The sequence below is a fragment of the Vulpes lagopus genome, chromosome 19, assembly GCF_018345385.1.
Source record: "Vulpes lagopus strain Blue_001 chromosome 19, ASM1834538v1, whole genome shotgun sequence".
Lineage (NCBI taxonomy): Eukaryota > Metazoa > Chordata > Mammalia > Carnivora > Canidae > Vulpes > Vulpes lagopus.
This window is the reverse complement of record NC_054842.1, coordinates 7,320,753-7,344,203: the sequence shown is the minus strand read 5'-3', so window position 1 is coordinate 7,344,203 and position 23,451 is coordinate 7,320,753. Positions and strand designations below refer to the sequence as shown.

General features: G+C 37.2%; 1 protein-coding gene across 14 annotated transcripts in view; it reads left to right on the top strand.

Moving 5' to 3' along the window:
* Positions 1 to 23,451, top strand: part of LRRFIP2 (LRR binding FLII interacting protein 2) — a 109,077-nt gene that overhangs the window by 31,928 nt on the left and 53,698 nt on the right. For 10 of the 14 annotated variants that reach the window (XM_041734278.1, XM_041734284.1, XM_041734285.1 and 7 more), the window contains exons 3-8: positions 10,614 to 10,700; positions 11,927 to 11,977; positions 17,588 to 17,644; positions 17,744 to 17,788; positions 20,449 to 20,517; positions 22,043 to 22,084. In XM_041734278.1, the coding sequence (XP_041590212.1) occupies positions 10,614 to 10,700; positions 11,927 to 11,977; positions 17,588 to 17,644; positions 17,744 to 17,788; positions 20,449 to 20,517; positions 22,043 to 22,084 (351 nt within the window). The remainder of the gene's footprint in view (positions 1 to 10,613; positions 10,701 to 11,926; positions 11,978 to 17,587; positions 17,645 to 17,743; positions 17,789 to 20,448; positions 20,518 to 22,042; positions 22,085 to 23,451) is intronic. The other 4 variants (XM_041734291.1, XM_041734289.1, XM_041734290.1 and 1 more) reach the window with 1 other exon arrangement.

The window sequence follows — 23,451 nt, the reverse complement described above, 5'->3', positions numbered from 1 at the left end:
GTGCATGAATTCAGCCAATTCCCACTGAGTGCAGATCTCTCCCATTTTTTTTCCCATTCACCTCTAGAACTAAGTCAGAGCTCTGGCTCTGTGATGGCCAGTGTCACTCTGTGTAATCTCGCTTTTGATTTGTTCCTCCAACCAGAATTAACAAGACTGAGTTTTGTGTCTGTGTGATTGAAGAATATGTGGTATAGCATTCATTGTCATAATCTTCACTATTCCTATGACTTAGAGGAATTTGGAGAAAAAATTTCAAAGAGCACAGTATCAGTAACCTAAATGTGAAGACATTATTGGCAACAGCCTTTTTCTTCCCCCTCAAAGTATTTCTACTAGAACTATGATTCTCACATTTTCCCCTTTAGTTAGATATGTCACTGTAAATCCAAAATTTCAATTTTTCTGAGCTATTTATTAGGTTGTATTTAGACCTGAGTAATAGAGTCTATAATCTTAAATTTCCTCTCTCATTCCAAATGAATATTTTGCTATCAAAAGGTCTCAGAGTAAAAGGAACATATAGTTGTGTGACATCAGAAGAAAATGGCTTAAAATCCCTAGGTTTTTATCTAATACATATAGATGTTTATACTCAGAAAAACTTAATGTAGTTGATTTTCAACTAGCCAAAGTTTTTAAAAAAGTAGTTAGCCATGATTACATTGTAAGATCTAGTTAAGAAAAATGGTACCTGAGATTTTCTACTAAAGGGAGATTGGTAAGAAATTGAGTAATGACTTTTATTTGTTAGTCTGGAAACCATAGCAACACAATAAATATTATGTCTCTTAATTTGTCTTTCAGTGTTCTTTTGGCATGAGTGTCATGGAAAAATAAACTAAATTAAACACAGTAAACTCTGAGTCTTAGCTACCTGAATTAGTCATTTTCCTTGAATGTTTCACTTTTTGAAACATTTTGTACTTCACATTTCTTGAAATTAAAGCATGGTCTGTAAAGATACAGATTATTTTTTTTATTCCTTACTCTTCCAGTTGCACAGGTTTTATCTTATGGGTATATATGCAAGCTGGCAGCCCTGCACTTGGCTTGGTTAAGTGCATTTCTGTCAAATAATGAAATTTTTAAAAATATATTTTTAAATATTTATTTATTTATTTTAGCTAGAGGAAGAGTGCATGCGGAGGGGGGAGGGACTGAGGGGGAGGGAGAGAAATCCTCAAGTAGACTCTCCACTGAGCAAGAAGCTGATGTGGGGCTTGATTCCAGGACCCTGAGATCATGTCCTGAGACTAAATCAAGAGTCAGTGGCAACGAACCACCCAGGCACCCCTCAAATTATGAAATATTTATTTGCCTCCCTTGAAAAAAAGCTAGAGGTTTCCTTTATTTTAAAGACATTTGGGTGTGTGTTTTCATGTACTTCTCTTTGAAAATATTAAATGCAGGAAGGTTTTGATAATAGTATAAATACCTATGATTCTACCACCAAACATTAACTGATATCACTGTTTGTGATGATTACTTCAGATTAAAAAAATAAGGAAGGGAGAAATAAGACCTTATAAATGAAGTTTAGGGCCATTTGTTTCATTTCCTAGGCCTCTCTTCCTACCCCACTTCACCCAACAGGGAACCACTGTAATAAAATCATAAGATTTCCTTCCTGAAAGTTCTAAAAGTTCAAATACATTTCTCCATAAACAGTATTGTTTTATGGGTTTTTGCGTATTGTCTTCTAAGTGCTCAATAGGCATGGGGGTGAGAAACAAGTAGAACCATGTGGGAAGCTGCCAGCATAATAGCTCATATAGCTGGAGAGAGGTTGGGGAATGGGAGGAGATGATGCTGGAGAGACAGTAGGGCCAATCATGAAGAGATTTGTGTGCTGAGGAGTTTAAATTTGATTTTGGAAGCTGTAGAGGAGCCATTGAAGAGTAAAAGATTTTTCAGATTTGATTTGTAACATAATTGCTTTAGCCACCATGTGAAGAATGACTAATATAAGGCAGAAAACTAGCTGGGAAGCTGCTGTAGTCATCTTGGCAAATTATGCCAAGAGCCTGAATTAAGACAGTAATAGTGGGAATGGAGAGAAAAGTTCGATGGAAGGAATAGTAAAGAGATATAGAATGTTGTTGGGAGCTATGTAGTTGAGGTTTGGTGACTGAAGGTGGTGGTGGAAGAGGGTAAAAAAGAAGGAGGAGGCTTACGATGATTCTTCATCTTAGTTTTTGGATAACTGGACAGCTACCAAGGAATATAAAGAGGAAGAGGAAGTTGAAAGAATATAAATTCAGTTTGTGATACACTGAGTCTGAGGTTCCAGTGGGACAGCCTCAGTGGTTAATAGCCAGTTGGATCAGGACTGTGGGAGAAAAGTCTGAGTTGGACATAAAGATTTGCAGATAATCAGTATCATGGTGGAGGTGGGGTGCGGGGATGGAGCATAGAGATCAAGCCTGGAAGCTCCTTAAAATTTAAGGGGCTAGCAGAGAAAAATGAGCACATGATAAATTCTGAGGAAGAGAGGTCAGAGAGTCAGGGGTAAAACTGGGAGGTTAGTATTGCAGAAAGCCAAGAGATGAACATTTTAAGCAGAAAATTGAGTGGTCAGGGATGTTGGAAGTCCTGAAAGGACAAGTGAGATAAGAACAGAAAAATCCTATTGGGTTTGGTAGTTAGAGGTCATTAGTGACTTGCAGGAGTAATTTCAGTAAAATCATTTGGGCAGAAACCAGAATGCAGTCATGTGGAGAGAGTGGGAAGCAAGGAAGGAGGTGTGAGGAAAGTTGGCTGTGAAGAGAAGGCAAGGCAGAATTGAACCAAGATAGGATTGTTTGTTTTTATTCATTTTTGAAAGATGAGAGGGAGTTTGAACCTATTTAATGAGAAGAAAAACCAATAGAGAAGGGAGTGAAGATAGAGAAGAGAGATCAAGATCATATAGTTGAGGGCAGCCCCTGTGGCACAGCAGTTTAGCGCCGCCTACAGCCCGGGGCGTGATCTTGGGGACCCGGGATCGAGTCCCACATCAGGCTCCCTGCATGGTGCCTGCTTCTCCCTCTGCCTGTGTCTCTGCCTCTCTCTCTCTAGCTGTGTCTCTATGAATAAATAAATAAATAAATAAATAAATCTTAAAAAAAAAAAAAGATCACATAGTTGAGACAAGATCCCTGGGGAAGGTAGATTTCACATCATAGTATGGAGTGTGCATGTGTGTCTCAGGAGGGATACATTATATATAAACATATATCGTTTTATATTTATATTAAGTTATGTGGGTTATAATTAATCTCTTGCCTTTGAATCTTAGGATGATGGATTCAAACTTTTTTTCTTTTTTAAGCCAGCATGGGGTTTGAACTCAACAACCCTGAGATCAAGACCTGAATTGAGATCAAGACTTGGATGATTAACTGACTGAGTCACCCAGGCGCCCCTAAAACTTTTTTTTCTAATGTAACCCTTTCCCCCCCCTCAACCAATAGTCCTAAGTGAAAAATTTTTTTAAGATTTTATTTATTTATTCATGAGAGACACACAGAAAGAGAGAGAGAGAGAGAGGCAGAGACACAGGCAGAGGGAGAAGCAGGCTCCATGCAGGAAGCCCGATGTGGGACTTGATCCCGGGTCCCCAGGATCAGGCCCTGGGCTGAAGGCGGCGCTAAACCACTGAGCCACCCGGGCTGCCCCTAAGTGAAATTTGACTTGTGAATTATATTCTAAGGAAACAGTGAGCACTGTATAATGGATTGTATGGGTCCTGCCTTCCTTGTAGACCTAGTCGACAGATGGAAGATTTATAATAGGATTGGTTCAGTTGAGTTTCTTCTTTGGAATGCCAGTGGGAGCCACAGTGAGTTTATTTTAGCCTGTTCTGTGTTTATTTTACCAAAGGAGTAACAATTCAAATTTGTGTAAAGATGCTTTTGGGCATTGGACACCACAAAATACATGATAACTAATCATATTTATTTTGGGATGTTTTATCTCACTTGTTCCTTGGTGTTTCAGGCAGAGTATTCAACAGTGTATAGTATGGAATGGCAAGGGTAGGAGGAGAGTGGGAATGGAGAAAGTGAAGTTAGAATTAGGAAATGAAGTATTGCAGCGGAAAGTGGTGAGAGCTTGCTTAGAAGAGGGGTAGTCTATTGGAATGGAAGTCAAAGGTGGTTGGAAATGGAGAATCAAGGGATATTGTAAAGGAAGACTTGGTTAGGAAGTACAAGGCCGGAGACCTTGGGTCTCAAGCAAGTGTGACAAGGTTTCCATTTCTGGAGATTGGAAAATAGGGAAGCAGAGCCTTTTCCCTGGAAGATGGGGCCTCTACGGTCTTTGTTTGATGTTTTAAAGAACTGCAAATCTGTTTGGAATAGTGTATAAGGGTCAACACTAGTTATTTTCTGTGTAAAAAAAAAATTGTTTTTATTAGAGCTATCGTAATCGGTGTGAAGTATGTCAGGATCGTTTTGATTTGTCTTTCCCTAATGGCTAATGATGTTGAGTATCTTTGTGCTTATTGGCATTTGTACATCTTCATTACAGAAATATCTATTCAGGGGATCCCTGGGTGGCTCAGCGGTTTAGCGCCTGCCTTCGGCCCAGGGTGTGATCCTGGAGTCCCGGGATCGAGTCCCACATCAGGCTCCTTGCATGGAGCCTGCTTCTCCCTCTGCCTGTGTCTCTACCTCTCTCTCTGTGTCTCTCATGAATAAATAAAAAATCTTAAAAACAACTATTCAAATCCTTTTCCTATTTTAAAATGAAGAGATTTATATATATATATATTTTTATTGCATCTTGTCTACTTTCTTTTCCTTTTTTCCCCATGTTTAATTTAAATTCCCCGGGCAGCCTGGGTGGTGCAGCGGTTTAGTGCCGCCTTTGGCCCAGGGCCTGATCCTGGAGACCCGGAATTGAGTCCCATGTTGGGCTCCCCGCATGGAGCCTGCTTCTCACTCTGCCTGTGTCTCTGTCCCCGCCCCCTGCCCCCCCCCCGCCCCGTCTCATGAATAAATAAAATCTTAAAAAAAAATTAATTTAAATTCCAGCTTCTCTCCATCTAGTTAATGCAGTTTGTTCTGTCAGTCATCAGGTTCATTTTATGGGTTTCAGAATGATTTGGTAGTTATCCAGTTGTGTTCTAGGGATGAGGCAAGCATAGAGTCCATATGATACTATCTTAGTTTGCAAACCCACTTTGTTTTAAATTCCAGAAGAGCATAATCCAAAATCGTGATGGTAAAGGAAAAGTCCTTAATGGAGAAGTACTCAAACTACAGTATGTGGCTAGTTCTCAGCTTTTCCCAGAGGTTCTTTCTAGAGAATTTTTAAAATTATTTTTTTATTTGAGAGAGAGCTTATGCCTGTACTTTCAAGGGGCAGAGAGAGGGGAGGAGAGTATTTTAAATAGGCTCCATGCTCAGTGTGGAGCTAGTTGTGGTGCTTGGTCTCATGACCCTGAGATCATGATCTTAGTTGAAATCAAGAGTGGATGCTTAACCAACTGCCATCCAAGTGCCCCCCTTAGAAGTTTGTTCTTTCATTTCTCTCTCTCTCTCTCTCTTTCCCTCTCTCTCCCTCCCTCCCTTCCCTCCCACCCTTCCTTCCTTCCCTTCCCTCCCTCATTCCCTTCCTTCCTCCCTCCCTCCTTTCCTTTCTTTCTTCCTTCCCTTTTTTAAAAAAGATTATTTGAGAAAGAGAAGAAGAGAGTGAGTGTGTGCGCACACTCATGCGCACAACTGGAGGAAGGGTCAGAGGGACAGACTCTTCAAGCAGACTCCACTCTGAGTGGAGAGCCTGATTGGGGTACGGGGTAGCTTGATCCCAGGACCTTGAGATCATAACCTGAGCTGAAACCAAGAGATTGACACCCAACTGATTGAGCCACCCAGGTGCCCTTTGAAGTTCTTTCTTAGTGATCATTGGTAGGATTCCTAATTATTAATTGAGTGTTAAAGTGAATAGCCTACAAATTTAGAAGGTTTCTGAATTGATACAAACTAAAGCAGTTTGTTCCAGGGCTGATCAAGTCCCATGATTCTTGCATTTGTGGATTTGTGGATTCTTTATTTTTCCATTTATCCCAAGCATTTAGTGGGAAATGAATTTAATTCTATTCAAATATATTTTTACTTTTTGTGCTATCATTTTCACTGTTCTAGGATGAATACGTTTCTATAAGTGATTGCATATTTCCTTTAATCAGTCTTAATGTGCCTAATATTTGAAAGCATAATGTTGAGAAAAATTTTTAGAAATTGAGTCCATTGACCTATTTGATTTCACAGGTAACTTCTGAACCTGAATTTCCAGTCCCTAAATTTTTCTGTTAACTTTATTTTAAAAGTTTGAGTCATATCAACTTAATGACTCTATAAGTATTTACATGATTTAGGCTCCTGAGTAATTCTGATTTCATGTCTTATGCAACTTTTTTTTTGTGTGTGTAAAATACATAATTTACCATTTTCATCATCTTTAAGTGTACAATTAGTGGCATTGAGTACATTTATATTGTTGCACAGCCAGCACTATTATCCATCTTCAGAACTTTGCCACTATCCTATCCTATACTGCGTACCCATTAAATAAAAATTTTGCATTTCCCTCTTCCCTCCAGCCCCTTGGAACCACTGTTCAACTTTCTGTGCCCATGCCATTTGATTATTCTAGGTACCTCAAATGCATAGAATCATAAAATATTTGTACTTTTGCATATGGCTTTTTTCCCGTAACATAATGTTTTCAAGATTCATCTGTGTTTTAGCATGTGCCATAATTTCCTTCCTGGAATCATATTCCACTGTGTGGATATAACACATTTTATTTATTCATCCACTGATGGACATTGGGTTGTTTCTACTTTTTGGCTATTATGGATAAGGCTGCTTTGAACATTGGCATACAGATAGATATGTTTTGAGTCTTTGCTTTCGGTTCTTTCAGGTATATACCCGGAAATGGAATTATCAGATCAAATGGTGATTCTGTGTTTAACTTTTTTTTTTTTCTTACCAACCTTACTTTAAGCTTAATTTTTGTGTAAAGATTTTATGTATTTATTCATGAGAGACAGCAGAGACATAGGCAGAGGGAGAAGCAAGCTCCCTACAGGGAGCCTGATGTGGGATTCAATCCCAGGACCCTGGGATCATGCCTTGAGCCAAAGGCCGACACTCAACAAACTGAGCCACCCAGGTGCCACAAACTTAATTTTTTGTGATCCTTTATTCTTATATCCCATTTATTTATATCTATGAGTATGTGTTAAAATGAATGTGTACAAATCATGCAGTTGTATTCTGAGGGGAAAATGCCAGTGTTACTACCTAGAAGTATGCTTTGTGTACCTGTTAATTTATCTACTTAAAAACATATCGATATGAATATAGAGTGCGTGTTTTACCTACTGGATTGGAATCATCTTTTGCTTCTTTCTTGTTGCTTCTACTATCAGTAGTGTTTCAGACATCTGGTAGTAATGTGTAGGAAAATACTGAGATAAATACTTTTAAATCCTGTTTACCTTTTTTCAGCTTATTTTTTAGTGGTCTTCCTCAGTTCCCCAAAGGGAGGCATATCTGAGTTGGATAAAAGTCAGCTAGGCAACAAAGGGAAGGGTGTTTTTGTGGCTCTGAAGCTCGGGTTCCTTTTGTTACACAGCCGCCAGGTTCCTGTGAATGAAATCTTATCAGAGAGATTTCAGTTGTTTGGTGAGAGAAAACTGGTGAACCATTTTAGTATAGAATGTACAGAATTGGCCATCTTGATCTTGGAAGGGTGAAATGGGCATTCTCGATAAATTTCTAAAGAAGGCTTACAAGTATAAAGCTACTAACATGGAAGTGACAATCCCTACACATTGCTATGGCTTTGTTGAAATTAAAAAAAAAACAAAAAACAAAATGAGGGTTTGAAAACTTTTCCCAGAAAAAAGATACTTTGTAATTTAAAAATGTATTTGCTATCACTGAACTTAGCCTTGAAGTATTTTTCTATAAAATACAAACTGTAGAAAGAAAGTGGTGTCTACGTGTAGTCAGAGGGATAAAGAAGGTAGGAATAAGAGACCAATGAAAAATTCCTGTGAGAAGATTTTTGTTTTGTTTTGTTTTTTAAGATTTTATTTAATTATTAGAGAGAGAGAGTGTACAAGCATATAAGAAGTGGGAACAGCAGAGGGAGAGGGAGAAGCAGGCTGAGAGCCTGATCCCAGGTTCCATCCCAGGACCCTGGAGATCATGGCCCGAGCGGAAGGCAGACACTTAACCGGCTGAGCCACCCAAGTACTCCTCATGTGAGAAGATTAATTGCTCTGGTCATATTGTTGTTTAGAGCTTTAGGTTGGCAGATTACAGTTGAGGGTTTTTGCTACTAAAAGGCCAGTTAAGCAGACAGGGAAAGTGCCAAAATTGGGGTAGTTGAGTGTTAACTCTTAGGCTGCCTCCTCTTCTTGGAAGCCTGCACAGACCTTACCAGGGAAACTAAATGCTCTCCTGCACGCTCCTTCACTTAGGGTTGTGTTTCCATGTGCCTTACCTGGGTTGAGGACTTCTTTGGGGCAAAGATGTCACATCTTACCCTGTATTTTCAGTATACCAAACATAATTGCTTCCGGACAGTAGACTCTTTTAAACATTGGCTGAGTCTCTTAATGTGAGACTTGGGCACAAATGTAACACCACAGGAGAAGCTGCTACTGTAGTTATCAGAAGGTGGTCTGAATCAGAGTTAGGATGTGGCCAAGAACAGAGGAAACCACTGCAAGACAGAAATCACTGAGGAGATTTTTAGTTTCATGTGGTACATCAAGCTGTTTCCTTGTCTCACTTCCTCTATGCTTTGGTCCATGACCTGAAATTCTTTTGTTTATTTAGCAGACATCAATCAAGACATGGAAGTTGGGGTGACAGAAGCATGTAATTTTGTTTTGTATATCTTAATATTTTTTTAGAGAGAGAGTGCATTTGTGTGAGTGGGGGCAGGGAGGGCCAGGGGGATAGGGAGAGAGAGAATCTTAAGCAGATTCTCTCTGTGAGAGCATGGAGCCTAATGCAGGGCTTGATCTCACGACCCTGAGATCATGACCTGAGCTGAAGACAGGCTTGATGGAGCATAGTAGAGTCCTAGATGGAGGTAGGTGGCCTGTAGCTGGTGTATGTGGAACAAGTCCTGGAAATAAGGGGTAGATATGACTGGGAGGACCCTTATTTCTGTCTGCTTTTCTTTTCTCTTGTCTTTGTGCTAGTCTGTGAAGTTTTGCTTCACAGCGAGTGACCGTGGGGTACAGCCTCAGCAATGGGGGAGCGGAGTGAACAGGTTGTGAGTCCAAGCTACACCGTGAACACACACTATTGAGGGCTCTCCCTGGGGCCCTGCCCTGCCCTAAACCCCACCCCCACCCCAGGGAGGACTGGACACCGGGCCATGCCCAGGGCTGGAGCGGAGCCCCATGTCCACCCTCCTGCTGCTGCTCTTGGCCTCGGGAGAGGCGGGGGCCCGGGGCCACGGGGCTGCCCCTCCTGGGCCTTGTCTCTGTTGATTCTTTTGTCAATGTTGCACAGTTTTTACTCCCTCCCCTTTTTGTAGTGGGCTGGGTTTTAAATTATAAATTTTAACTGCCTCTGGGTGAAAAAATAATTTTTAATAAACACATTACCTCTTCAAAAAAAAAAAAAGCTCCCCCATAAGTGATGGGGAGCCAGTGGAGGGTTTTTCACAGCATAATGACATGATCAGAACATGTTTTGAAAGGCAGATTGGTGATCCTGTAACATTGTAGAAGCGAATTACAGGGCACATTCTGGAGGTAGGTGGATTTGAAGGCAGTTGCATTTGCAGTGTTCAAAGAGATGAAGAGTTCCTCTTGTATAATTTCACTGATACCAAATTTTCAGAATAGGCAAATTTATAGAGACAGAAGATAGGATTAATGGTTTCCAGGAGCTGGGGGGCAGGGTAATGAAGGGTGCCTACTAATGGGCATGGGCTTTCTTTTTAGGGTGAGGAACACATCCTGGAATTAGATGGTTGTGGTAGTTGTGCAATCTTGTGACTATAGTACTGAAAACAACTGAACTGTATAGTTGTAAGGGGTGAATGTGGTGCTAATGTGAATTGCATACCAGTTTAAAAGGAGAAAGATTTGAAGAGTTCCCGAAACAGTCAGAAAAAGCATAACTACTGACTGGAGGTGAGAGAAACTCAGCAGTAGAGAATTGGCAGTACTTGGAGACTGGATGTTGGCAATGTCCAAAATGAAATAGAGGCAGGTTCTGAAGTTTCTGATTTGTATGATTGAATTGACAGGGAAAGACATTTTGGAAAAGACAAGTTTATAGAGACATATAATGAATTGTGTGAAGTGTTTTGAACATGAATCAAGGCAAGCAGTTAAAAATAAAGGCCCAGATTTCAGGAGAGACTCTGGGCTAGAACAAAGACATGAGTGTATGGGAGCTGACTGAGGCAGTCAGATACACATACAGCTGAGAGAGAGGGCAGCTTGTCTGCCCACCTGCTATGGATAGTTATGTCCCATCTGCTCCTTATCTTCACAGCTGGTGTGCAGGTCAGGTTGTTGTTGTTGTTGTTGTTGTTGTTGTTGTTCATAAATAAAGCTGAATCTTTATATTACTTTTCAGGCAGAGGCAAGGCTGGCAGCAAAACGGGCTGCCCGGGCAGAAGCAAGAGATATACGCATGAGAGAACTGGAGCGACAACAAAAAGAGGTAATTTAGGGGAATGGTCCTAATTTTGTGCTAGTCTCTAATAAGATAATACTTGGCTAGTTTCCTTCTGAAATAAGTCTGATTCCTGTTGAAACACTGGAAATAGTATAACCTGATGTATATATTTTAACAAGCCATTCTGTGTCAGCAAATTAAATGCAATATATGCTTTAAATAATAACAGCAAACACATATACAGCCTTTATTATGTACATTGTAGCAAGTTGTTATGGTGTGATAAGTACTTTTATTAGCTAAAGTCAGCTTAGAGATGACAAAGTTATTTACTATAGTCCTGTCTTAATAAAATTTAGGTTAATTATATTATGATATCTACATAGTAAAACACTGTGAAGTCATTCAACCTTACAGTTTTTAATCATATTTAATAATGGAGGAAAATATTCATGCAAGTAAATTAAAAAAACAAACAAACACAAACCAATTGTAAGACGGGATTGGCTCATATATATCAACCTATCATATATAGGGTCGAAAACTACTTAGAAGTCATTACTATAAATACTTTAGTGTGTCAGTGGTGTATTTGGCTGGTTTTGTTTTCTTCTTAATGCTATCCTATAGTTCATAAATTTCAATATACTTTTATCATCAGAAAGAATAGCAAAAAATAAACATAGGCATATAGAAATTAAGCTGCTTTAAAATGAAATGAATACTTTTTTAACCTTTCCTTCTGACATTGATCTGACTCTGAAAATTCACATAAAAAGTATTTCTGATTCCATATTGATGTGAAGGGGAAAAAAATCTACAGGATAGTGTTAAACACTTTATTTTGATGTTGGTGGGGTACTTTGGGTGAAAGAGAAGTATATAGATTTTATTCACAGTTCAAATCTAAACTAAAAAACACTTGATACATATGTTGCTTTTTTTGGCCTCATACGTATTTTCAAATATTGAATGCAAGTCTTGGCTTAAAATGAAAATGTTGCAGTGTATTTGTCTTTTACACTCCTAAAATTATAGTAAATTATAAGTAGATTGTTACTAACTATAAGTTCCATTTCTTCTATACTGCAGAGAGTCATGTATTCATTACTGAATGTAATAGGCGCAGTAATTTTCTGTATTTTTAATGTGTAACTTACATTAAGCTGACAATCACTGCTCTTCAGGGCAAATGTATAGGATTAATTTAAGACTTTTCAGATTGTGCAGTATGTTGGAAACTTCAGTTGATGAAACTTTTGCATTTGTAGCACTCTCACTATTCCTTTGATCGGAAATGGGGACAGATTCATAAGTGGCTGGTAGGCCAGGATTGCCTGCCCTGCATGTTGTGATCAATTGCTGAAATATGCAATCTTGAAGTAAAACATTGACTAATAGTTTGTCAAGTAGGAGTGTTTGGCATGTTTGAACCTAAAGGTCAGAGTGTCTCTTGTGCATGTAGTGGACCAAATGTGTACTTGGAGTCCATCTATTTTCTATTGTAGTCTATAGCCTTACATTTGTGTCATGAATACTTTTGACCAAGAAAGATTGAGTAGATGGATGTGTTTTTTTCTCTGAGTTTGTTCTTGTCTCCCTCATATTTGTCCCTCTCTCTTTTCCCTCTCTCCTTCACTCCCTCCTCTCCTCTGTCCTTCCATCTCCCTCTTTTCCTTTCTCTCTTTTTAAAAAATATAGACAGAAGTGTCCTCAGTGAGAGATGACCCAAGCCATTCTTTAATTTTCTATGAAAATTATTCTTATGTTTTCAGTTCTCTCAGTTCCTTTTTGAGTCTTCTACCACCACTCCCAGATTTTTAGCTACAAGAGCAGATTGTGAACCAGTAAAATATTAGTTATTGTATATCATTACTAAATTTGAACTTTTTTCAATGTTGGTAATTTCCCTAGCTGTCTCTTATTGCAGAGGTTCTTTACCCATGTGAATAGGCTTGGGAGATGGAGCAGGAAGCCCTAAAATCTCATGCAGACTTTTGAATATTTTTAAGTGAAAGGCCCCACAGGTGTCATGAACACCAGATTCTCAAGAGAGTCTTTGATCCCTAAAGGTTTAGAAGCCACTAATTGCTGTTAAACAAATTTTTATAAGCAAATTCCTTCTGTAGCAGCATTTTGAAGTACAACCAGAATTAAAATATTCATGATTGTAAAAAAATTACTTATGGCTGTTTCAACCTACAGATTTAAAATTTTATCATACTTCTCATTGTGATATTTTAGAAAGGAGAGAAAGATGATGTTTGGTTACTTATAATGAAGTGATTCCTCACTAATGTGTTTGTTACTTCGGAGTAGAATCTGCCCTTTCTTATTACTAAAGCTAACCTAATCGGTTTTATTTAAAGTGTCTTCTGCATGAAACTGGGTTATCTTACTGTTGATGCATTAAGAACATTTTGTGTGAATAAAATCACTTTTGCTTGCAAATTTTCCATTGAAATATTAGTTTATTGTTTTTCAAAGATATGTTTGTTTATTCATGAGAGACACATACAGAGAGGGGCAGAGACTTAGGCAGAGGGAGAAGCAGGCTTCCTTCCTGCAGGGAGCCCGATATGGGACTTGATCCCAGGACCCTGGGATCACAACCTGAGCTGAAGACAGATGGTCAACCATTGAGCCACACAGGTGCCCCGGAAATATTAGTTTAATTTTTTAAAATGATGTATTGTAGTTCTAAAATTAAATTGCCTGAGATTTTATTATTTGAAGACAGACCAAAACGTTCAATAAGAAAAGCCTGTATTAAAAGTCTTATATTTGATTCTTATATTCAGAGGCCATGAAGAAAAATATATTTTTTACCTCCGTGAAATGCGTGCAGTTCAGGCAATGAAAGTGCTAGATTTTCATGGAAGGGAGAACATTTTGGGTTTAGAGGCTTAGAATGCAGTCCTCAGTAATAGCTTGGATTCACAGAGAACATGAATGGGGTTTAGTTTCTTTTCTTTCTTTCTTTTTTTTAAAGATTTTATTTATTTATTCATGAGAGTTACAGAGAAGAGAGGGAGAGACAAGGGCAGAGGGAGAAGCAGGCTCCATGCTGGGAGCCTGATGGTGGGACTCGATCTCGATCTTGGGACTCCGGGATCATGCCCTGAGCCAAAGGCAGAAGCTCAACCGCTGAGCCACCCAGGTGTCCTGGGTTTAGTTTCAAATGGGAATAATTATCACTTAACCCCTTTGGAGCTTGCTTTTTATTCTATTCAAACTAATTTTTTCCTTTCACTTCTCAGCATATCTGTCTTTCTGGCTGCATTCTGTCTATGAGCCTATAGTAGAAGTTGTCATATGATAGTCACAATAAAATAAAAAGAATAATAAATTTATAATAAAAGAAACAATGGATATACAAATAATAGGATTGTTAGTTATTAGAAGGAGAAATCTCCCTGTGTTAAAAATTTCTCCTAATTTTCACTCTTTCTGGGTGTAAGGGTGGGTTGTTGTAATGTGAACAGGAGAAGCCAGGGCATGAGGCTCAGGAATGAAGCTAACAATGAGCACGCTCTGTATGCCAGTGCTGTGCTAGTGCTTTTTTACATGTGTCTCCAAAGATACTCCATCGTGTATCTTTTACACGATAAAATAGGTGCCACCATCTTTTACAGATAAGGTGATGAAGGACTGGTGAAGTCAACAACTTGCTCAGTCATTGGCAGAGCCAGAATTCAAAGGTCGGAGAGGGCACCACGCCTGCTAGTGGGTTGGAAAGTGAAAGGACCAAGGTGAAAGGGCCTCAGTCTTTGTAGGCCTCTAGATAGTACCACAAGCGTTCCTGTTTTTAAACTAAGTGTCTCTAGGAGCAGCATGTTGGTGACCTGGAAGAGAATGTGCAATTTCTGAGGTTTCCTAATTTGAAACTGAGGGAATGGCTCTAGACTTGACTTAAAATATTACTTGTTGACAGAGAACAGGGCTAGGTGTCTTCAGTGGGCTGTGGTCCTCTTTCTTTGAATAAAATCACTTCATGTTTAAAAACAGACTGCAATTTGTTTCCATTAACTTAAATGTATCGAAACAATTTTCCAGAAAGCCTTGAACAAATATACATCCATCTTTTTAAGTCATTGTCCTATTTTTTTCTGCCTTGGATTCTATATACTACTATCGACTTCCAGGACAATGAAAATAGATTGTTTCCTAGACTGTGTAAGAGAAGGATACTCAGCCTTGTAGTTGACCTACCAACACAGTTGCCGAAATTTTTTCTCTTGGCCCCTGGTGCTATTAATTCAGGAAAAGCCAACTGGCAGTTTAAAATACTATTCTACAATACCTGGAAAATGAAGTTGGTTGTTCTGCTACAGAAGGAGAAATCTTTGAGTAAAACCCAGGCTATCTGGCCATTTTCTTCATGCTCTTGTTAGGTAGTCAGTGTAGATTTAGGATGTTCTCTTCATGGTTTGGTGGTCTCATCAGTTAAAGACTCGAATGCTGGTCCCAGCTTTATGTCTTTGTGGATTCCTACTTAATCTTTTTGTGGTGCGATTTTCTTGACTTAGAATGAAGGGATCAGACTGCATGATCTCTAAGGATCTTTCTAGCTCTTAAAAAAATTCTTAGGTTGGTGCTAGGATCTTTTCTCTCTTTTTTTTTAATTTTTTAAATTTAAATTTAAATTTTTTAAAAAGATTTTATTTATTCATGAGAGACACAAAGAGAAGGCAGAGACATAGGCAGAGGGAGAAGCAGGCTCCTCACAGGGAGCCTGATGTGGGACGTGATCCCAGAACTCTGGGATCACACCCTGAGCCGAAGGCAGATGCTCAACCACTGAGCCACCCAGGCGTCCTGCTTTTCTTTTATATAAGAGTTTCCTTTTCTTTCCCTCATATTTGTCCTGTGCAGAAGCATTCAAGGTAGGGGCAGTAACTCACAACTACCTCAGTACCTGCCTTTTTATATGAGAGGACTACATAGCAGCCTTTTAATGAAATAGGTGCTTTGTGGTTTTTTTGGTATAATGAAAATTTGCTTTGAGTTTGCCTTACTGTTTTTACAGTAACCACTAGCCATATGTGGGTAATTATATTTCGATTTAAATAGGTTAAAATAAAAAATCTAGGTCCTCAGTTGTATTTCTAGCATGTCGGATAGTCCCTAGCCACATGTGGCTAGTGGCTATCATATTAGTACAAAGAGAACATTTCCACTTTTTCACAGAAGGTTCTGGTGGACAGTGTTGGTTTGAGGTGTAGTATATGACTGAAAAAAATGTATTCTCACAGTTCACGTTAACTGGTCTGTATGGGGTTTACGTTTTATTCTGTAATCTTCTGAGGTCTTTTTTGGCTATTTTTTTCAAATGGGGCTAAAAAAAAAAAACCAAACAAACCATTTAAGGTATTTTTTATTAAGAATTATTTTTATAGTAGCATAATTGAAAATAAATATGAATTCATCTGTCTCCTGCATCTTTAATGGACTGTGGTTTTTAAAGGTCGGTTTTAAAAAAGTGCTCTTGTGTGGTGGGTGGAATAAAAAAAAAGGTAAAGATTGAACATTAAACCATGTATGTTGCCCTAGTACCCCAAGTAAGACTGGGAAGGGGCATAAAGAATCACTTGTCTGAATAGCGCAAGGTTCTTTAAGCTAACTAGCCTAGAACTGGTTATCACTTAATAAACTATCTTACCCAGCTGGCTTTATACACATACTCCCAAAACTTTTGTGGTATATAATCTGATAGTCACAGAAAAGGAAGAAATTTGCTTGACTTCTTGCAGATTACATGTGTCTATTGTATAACAAAAATGTAAATCAATGATGAACTCCTAAAGTTAACACTCTGTTGGATATTGTATCATTGAATCATATTGGCACTTATAAATAGACTTCTGAACGGATTTGGTCACATGCATCAGTGTGCACAGCAGACAACAACCAGGAGTTTTTTTGAAGGACACTGAAAGATTATGAAAAAAATAAGGCATTAAGTTGTGGTGTTTTGTTGAGTGAATGTTTTTATATTTGAAATGAATGATTAGACATAGCCACATCTATTTCCACCCGTGTAATGATCTTGCTTGAGGTATTGATCCATTTTGGAAAAGATAGCATTGATTAGCTATGAACCCAACCGGACAGTTGTGTGTAGATTCTTAGTCAATGCAAATTACTTTACCACTTTGGACTTTGAAATTCTGAAAGACCAAAAGTTTCTTACTGTTGCAGTTGATTAGACTCTAGGAACTAGTCATTTGATCTCGCAGACAGGACTTAATGCTCCAATGCTAATAGCTCACTGTGGAAAAGTTTAGAATTGCATTTAATTTTAGTCAACTGTTAGGTTGTGGTAATGTTTTTTTTTTATCATCTTTATGAGGTATAACTCTTGAAATAACTTTACCAACTCTAAAATATTTATGTAGTTTCTTCTAATTATAAGTAGTTTTTCATATTAACAACACATGGGGCTATTTTATTTTTTCTTTTCCAGGTAGAGTGGTGCAAGAAAACAAAAAAGTTCTTTTGCAGTGAGCACAAAATTATGACCCCAGTTTTTTTAAGCCCTTAAACTATCTCTGTAATAAACATTTCTTCCTGCCTTGCATAAATGTACATTCATAATGAAAAGATCATAGTCTACTTTTAATGTTGACTCAATTTCTCTTTTGTTAAGTATACTTGCTTATTTTTATCTTGGTGTTTTGAGCTTTGTTGGTCATATATAGATTACATTCTACAAGTGGCCAGACGTACATGCACAAGATTATTATTATTACTATTTTCTTTCCACCTGAAGCATGTGGCTTCCCCAAGCCCAGCTTTTGAAGCTGAATTGTCCACACCTGTTTGCTATAAGGAAGATGCTGCTGTGCTCCTAACTGATTGTTGTTTGAGCAGTTCTGATAGACAACCCTCTGTTTAGTGATTAACTCTCCATGTACTTTCTCCTTTCCCAGGAAGATTCAGAAAGGGCCAGGTATTCCCACCGATCTAGTCATCGTCGACCTTATCTGGTTTGTAATAACCAATAAACTTACCCCTAATACTTGCCCCTCATTAACTTAATGCAGTCACCTACAAACTTGTGCTATGTTTGTTTTTGTTCTTATCAGGGAGTTGAGGATGCATTGTCCATTCGAAGTCTTGGCAGTCACAGGGTTGGTATTTTAAGTTGTTTGCACCATGATAGCAAAGCTTTTATGTGTGAACTTTCTGCAGCATTATTGCCTGAACAATCTGACAGTGTTCATATTCTTTTGCCTTTAAAAAAAAAAAAAAGTAAAGGAAAATACTGGCAAAGTCCTTTCATTGTCTTGCAGTCCTTTCATTGGGAAGTAATCTTTCTCTTAAATTATTGTTATAATTAATATAAATCAACTCTAAAATCATGGATGTTTTAATCTATTAACATTATTTACTATTTTTCTATAAAAGGACCTTTGATTTTCTAAAATTTTCACAAAATAATAGGATTGATTTTTATAGAATGACCTCTCTGTGGTTCAACTTTCATATTTTCCTACTTTACATATTTTAAAATAACTGTTAAATGGGTAATAGCTTTGGGGCTTGGTTGACTATGGTTTTATTACATCGAAAAATTAAGCTACTGATTTGAAAAATTCCCTGCTATCATGTTTATAGTAATTACCATATTTCAACATTTTGATGAACATTTTGTAGTATGCCTTAGCTTTTTAGCATACATTGCTATAAAGTAAATGAGAGTTCATCCATTAAAGACTTATATATTGTGCCAAGACACTGATCTCTTTGTAAAGAATTGTGCTTTAAACTTGAAAGTAACACTTTTAATTTATGCATTGATAATATTGATATGTATATATCTAGATTTTTTTATCAGTAAAATGATCTTTCATGTTGAAGTCTATATTGATTAACTTTTCCGGAGTCTAGTTTTCTTCCTGTCTTGTGTAAAATAAAAAGTACTCTGTTGATAAACCAATTGTGTTCTGGTATACCTAGTTACTGATGTGTTTGTATTATTAACTTAGTCCTTTACACTGGTCATATTTCTTACTGGTGAATGTAATCTGTCTTTTTTGCAGTAAATTAATATACTTGGTTTTGAATCATAAATATTTTAGTTAATTGCAAAAGTTTAGATTTGTAAGAATATCAACAAGCCTTCACAGCAATCTAATCAGCAACTTAAGAATGATTTTATAGGAGAAACATTTTTTAAGATGATAAATTCATCCTGTTTCCCCCTGGAGATTTTTATTTTTCCTCTTTAAAGACTTTAAGAACACTCATACAGGGAGTTAGTCAACAAAAACTTAAAAGTTGCGTGTTGAGGGTTCCCCATTAAAAAATATAATGTATGGTTTTTTTCCTTTGCTTTCCATTAAGATGTTCATAGTATGAAATTTCACACAGTTATCATCAAGCTGGTTATTTATAAATTTCTAAGTAGCTTCGGGGAAACTTGATTATATATTAGTTGTATTAGTTTAACTGCTCAATAAAACCATCCAAGTTTGACTTAATTTAGGAACCTTTAAAACAAATCTACAAATAAGCACAAGAGAAATTAAACCTGCATTTGGTTTACCATGAATGAATTGGTTACCGTGTCTATAAAGTAATGATGATGATTTTCTTTTTATGGAAATTATATCATTAAATAAATTTAAGATAAAACTAAAACTGGCATAGTATTTTATTTCCCTGTGTAGCTATGAAAATTTCTACTATGATAAAGAGGAAAGCTCCCAGTATTTTAAATCTGAGCATGAAGATTAATAAAATGTTTATACCCTAGGGGGATTCTAGTATGTTATTGTGTATGTAACACATTTTAAATAGCTAAATTTCCTGAAGATAAGTCTGAAAGCTCACTAATAACATTGCTTAAAAGAAATACAATTGAGAGAATTTTTTTCTTTTAATGAGGTAATATTGGGAGTTATAAGTTTTCATCAGATTATTTAATTTTTTTTAAGATTTTATTTTTAAATAATCTCTATACCCAGTGTGGGGCTTCAGCTCACAAGAGTTGCATGCTCTACTGACTGAGCCAGTTAGGTGTCCCCAGATTATTTAGTGTTTTAAAAAATAACTTTACCACATACATTAAGCTGAATATGTAGACAGCTTTTGTTCTCTTTTAAAAACAAATGTGATGGCCTAAAACACTGACCTAAACTTTATTGGGATTTGATACATAAATTAGGAGTTTGGATATTTCTTTAGAACTCACGAGCTGTATACTAAGAAGGTCTGACAGTTTGACATCTGAACACTAGCAGTACCTGGATGTGAGGCAGATGTAGTTAAGGTTTTCTGCCATGTTCTTAGGACTTTGATCTTTCATTTTGTCCACTTAATTTCAGTTAATACTTTCTTGCCAGATGGTAGTTGGGTTGAAAATGGTGTCCATGCTATAGACATTCTATAAAAAAATAAAAAGAGCAAAGATAGTTTAGAACTGTGAATGGTAGGTTTGGGGAAAAGAGGATGAAATCAAAGCCCTGAACTTAGAATTTAAGCAGTTTGTTTCTTTAAAAAATAATCTGCCTTTAAAAAGCATCTTACAAATGCTTAGTCATTGCTTTTTATATTGAAATACAAGAAGACTGTAAGGTAGAGATCCAAAGTTAGAAAATTGAGATGATCTTGAACCCGAGTGGTTGGGATACATTGCAGTTTCTTATTGGTACAGATTTTTACTCTTGTATGTATTAGTCCCGCTTTAATTATCAACATCCTTAAATTAAATTTTAATGAATTAATTTTAATATGCTTACAATTTTTGTTTTGCCATTTACTACTACACTGTTTAATTCCATGGAAGAACCCATCGAAGGACATAATTGGGACACACTGGAGCAGAGCCAGTACACCTAAAAGGAAAGACATCATGGTGTGTAGTTTAGAAAAATGTTCAGTGTTAATAATGCATTCACTGTTGTTCTCAGAGTTCTGCGGGCTTGAGTAATAGGTATATTCTAATGGTAATAGACATTTGCTGAACGTAGTTTCCACAACTTGTTTGCTCTATTTCCTTTGATGAACTATTTGTTTTTAAGTAGCATAAATGCCAGTTGGCATGTATTAGGGGGATTCTTTTCATTTACCCAGTTGTTCTAGTAGCAGTTGGAGTGTCCAAGGTATGGATTTCTTACCAAGTAGATTCAGCAATTTTTAAAAAATCAGCTGAACTTTGCATTATATTTTAGAAAGGGAAAATTGAAATAGGGCAATTTCAATTCACTTGTTAAATTCCGTGCCTTTGTAAAATGCCATTGGTGCTACAGAGAGGATCAGAGAACATAAGACATGACTGTTTTCTTCAGTGAACTTATCTGGTTGGGAGGGTGGAATAGTTTATATGCAAGAATGTGTGGCTTGAGTAATACATGTTTTAGTGATGGTTTTTTTTTTTTTTTTTTTTAAACAAAAAAGATATTTTGTTAATGGAGAAAAGGCCTAAGTGAAATTTCTATAAAGAAGGAACTTTACTTTCAGGGAAATGTCACTCATCAAATGACATTTTACCTTTGCACGTAATTTACCAAATGCACACCTTTAGGCATTTTAGAAAATTTTAGATAAACAAGATTTATTTACACATATAATAACACTTTTTATTGCTTGCCACTTCTGGATAAGATTGCTTAAAATGTGTAAGCTAGAATGCTTAAAGAACAAAATTAGGAAATCATAAATCTAAGTTGTTACTATTTAATTCAATTTCTTGGCTCTGAAATGTGTTATGCCTATTATTTTCTTAAGGACACTACCTGAAATGTTTTTTCTGGTCTTACCATAAATTTTATGTATTTTTCTTTGACTGATACTTAATGTCACACTTGTATGTATACTCTGCATATTCCATACTTTGCGTGGACTGTTTCCAGTGTTGTACTTTTTTTTTTTTTTTTAAGATTTTATTTATTTATTCATGAGAGACACAGAGAGAGGGGCAGAGACATAGGTGGAGGGAGAAGCAGGCTCCCCACGAGGAGTCTGATGTGGGACTGGATCCCAGGGCCCCAGGATCACAACCTGAGCCAAAGGCAGACACTCAACTGCTGAGCCATCCAGGTGCCCCCTTGTACAGTGTTTTGAATAGGGAAAGTTCTTGAGAAAGGAAGTTTTTCAGCTCTGTATCCACAGGCAGATCCAAGGGAACTTCCACATTTTGATGCTGCAATTGCTTTTTTTGTAAGCCCGATTATATTATTTATGTGCAGTAATTTATTCTAGGAAAGTGTGGGTGTGGGTAAGAATATTAATTTTGTACTTTTAAAGTAGTGCTGGATTAAAAAATTTTAACTTAAATTCCAGTTAGTTTGGATTTTTAATAACTTTGCAAATGCTTTTTTTCCTCTTTATATTTCTGATTTTGGAAATACAACCAACTTTCAACTTTTTCTGAAATCCAGTATGACCCTCTCAAGGATCGATCGTCAAGACTTTCATCATTAGTATGTAGTGCATGACTTGTGTTTAATGTAGTTTTACTTTATAATTGCCTGATCATGCTAATCATTATGAGATTATGACTAACTTTCACAGGTTTGTTATTTTGTTTTGGGGAAAGCATGTGGCCACCAATGCAACAATCATTGGTTTGCAATTGTGGTATAATTGAACATTTAAATAATTTTTTCTTTTAGAATTTCAGGATCAGATAAAAATGATTTACTTCCTTATTCAGGCCTAAAATTGGTATAGAAATATCTTTTCTAGTGATGAGCTACCCAGCTGACATATGCATTGCCTGAAGACATGTCTTTGCCAGTGTTTGATATCCACTGACTACAGACCCTGCTGTGTTTCTTGTTATGTGTCACAAGCCAGCAGGTGTGAAGCTGCTAAACAGGAAGTAGCCAGCAGTGACAGGTCATACTTGAAACATCAGTTATGTCTGCTGATTTTTGCTTGATTTGGTTGGTTTTTTTTTTTTTTTATGTATGTCAGTTTAGCCACAGAAGTTTAGTTATAGCATGTATTCCTTGTGTTAATATTATGTCAGATTGCCTGAGTTTCTAGGCTATATAGTCATATGATACATATATTCAAAAAAGAAAAATGTAGACGATGGATTCTGGATCTAGCTGTGCCTATGTCAGATAATTTGCCTAGAGCAGACTGTTGATAGGTAAGACACTTCTACCTGCACTTCCTCATTTTAGGTGAGCAGTATATAGCTAGATTGGGTTTCTTGTCTACTTAATGACCTGCATAGTAGTATTTCTGTCCTTTATTCCCTCATATACACTTGGCTTGGTGCTCCTGGGAGAAGTTAACGTACTGAGACAGTGCTGTCTTCAGAGGATCTTCGTGTAAAGTCATTGTCTGATAATGGTGTTGCTACAAGGGGCAATCCATACCATCTTGGCTGTTTTCCTCCTGAGCAGCATGTGCTGTGGGACCACTAACTTGGGTCCAGAGTATTTTCTTGGACAAAGCAATGTCATGTTCTTTCTCTCTCCATTTTATTTTTGTTGATCCCAAAGGATTGCTTTTTGGCCTTTAGCTAAGGAAGACCTAGAAGGAGGTAGACCCTCTTGTCACTCACACCTTTATAAAGAAGATAGAAGGACTCAAAGTGTGGGGTAAACTCACAAATGCCCTGCCTGGCTCTGTGTCCTAATTACGTCTTTTTAGCTGGCTCTACATGGAGATGGATGTCACAGGAGAAGATGAGGGGGAATGCAGATGTGTTAAGATGCTATATATCTTAGCTAGTCAGTTAAGTGCCATATATCTTTTACTGACAACAGAGAAATAGATTTAATGGAGACTACTCTGTATCGCATATACCTCTTTCTGTGTATAATTTTAAGAC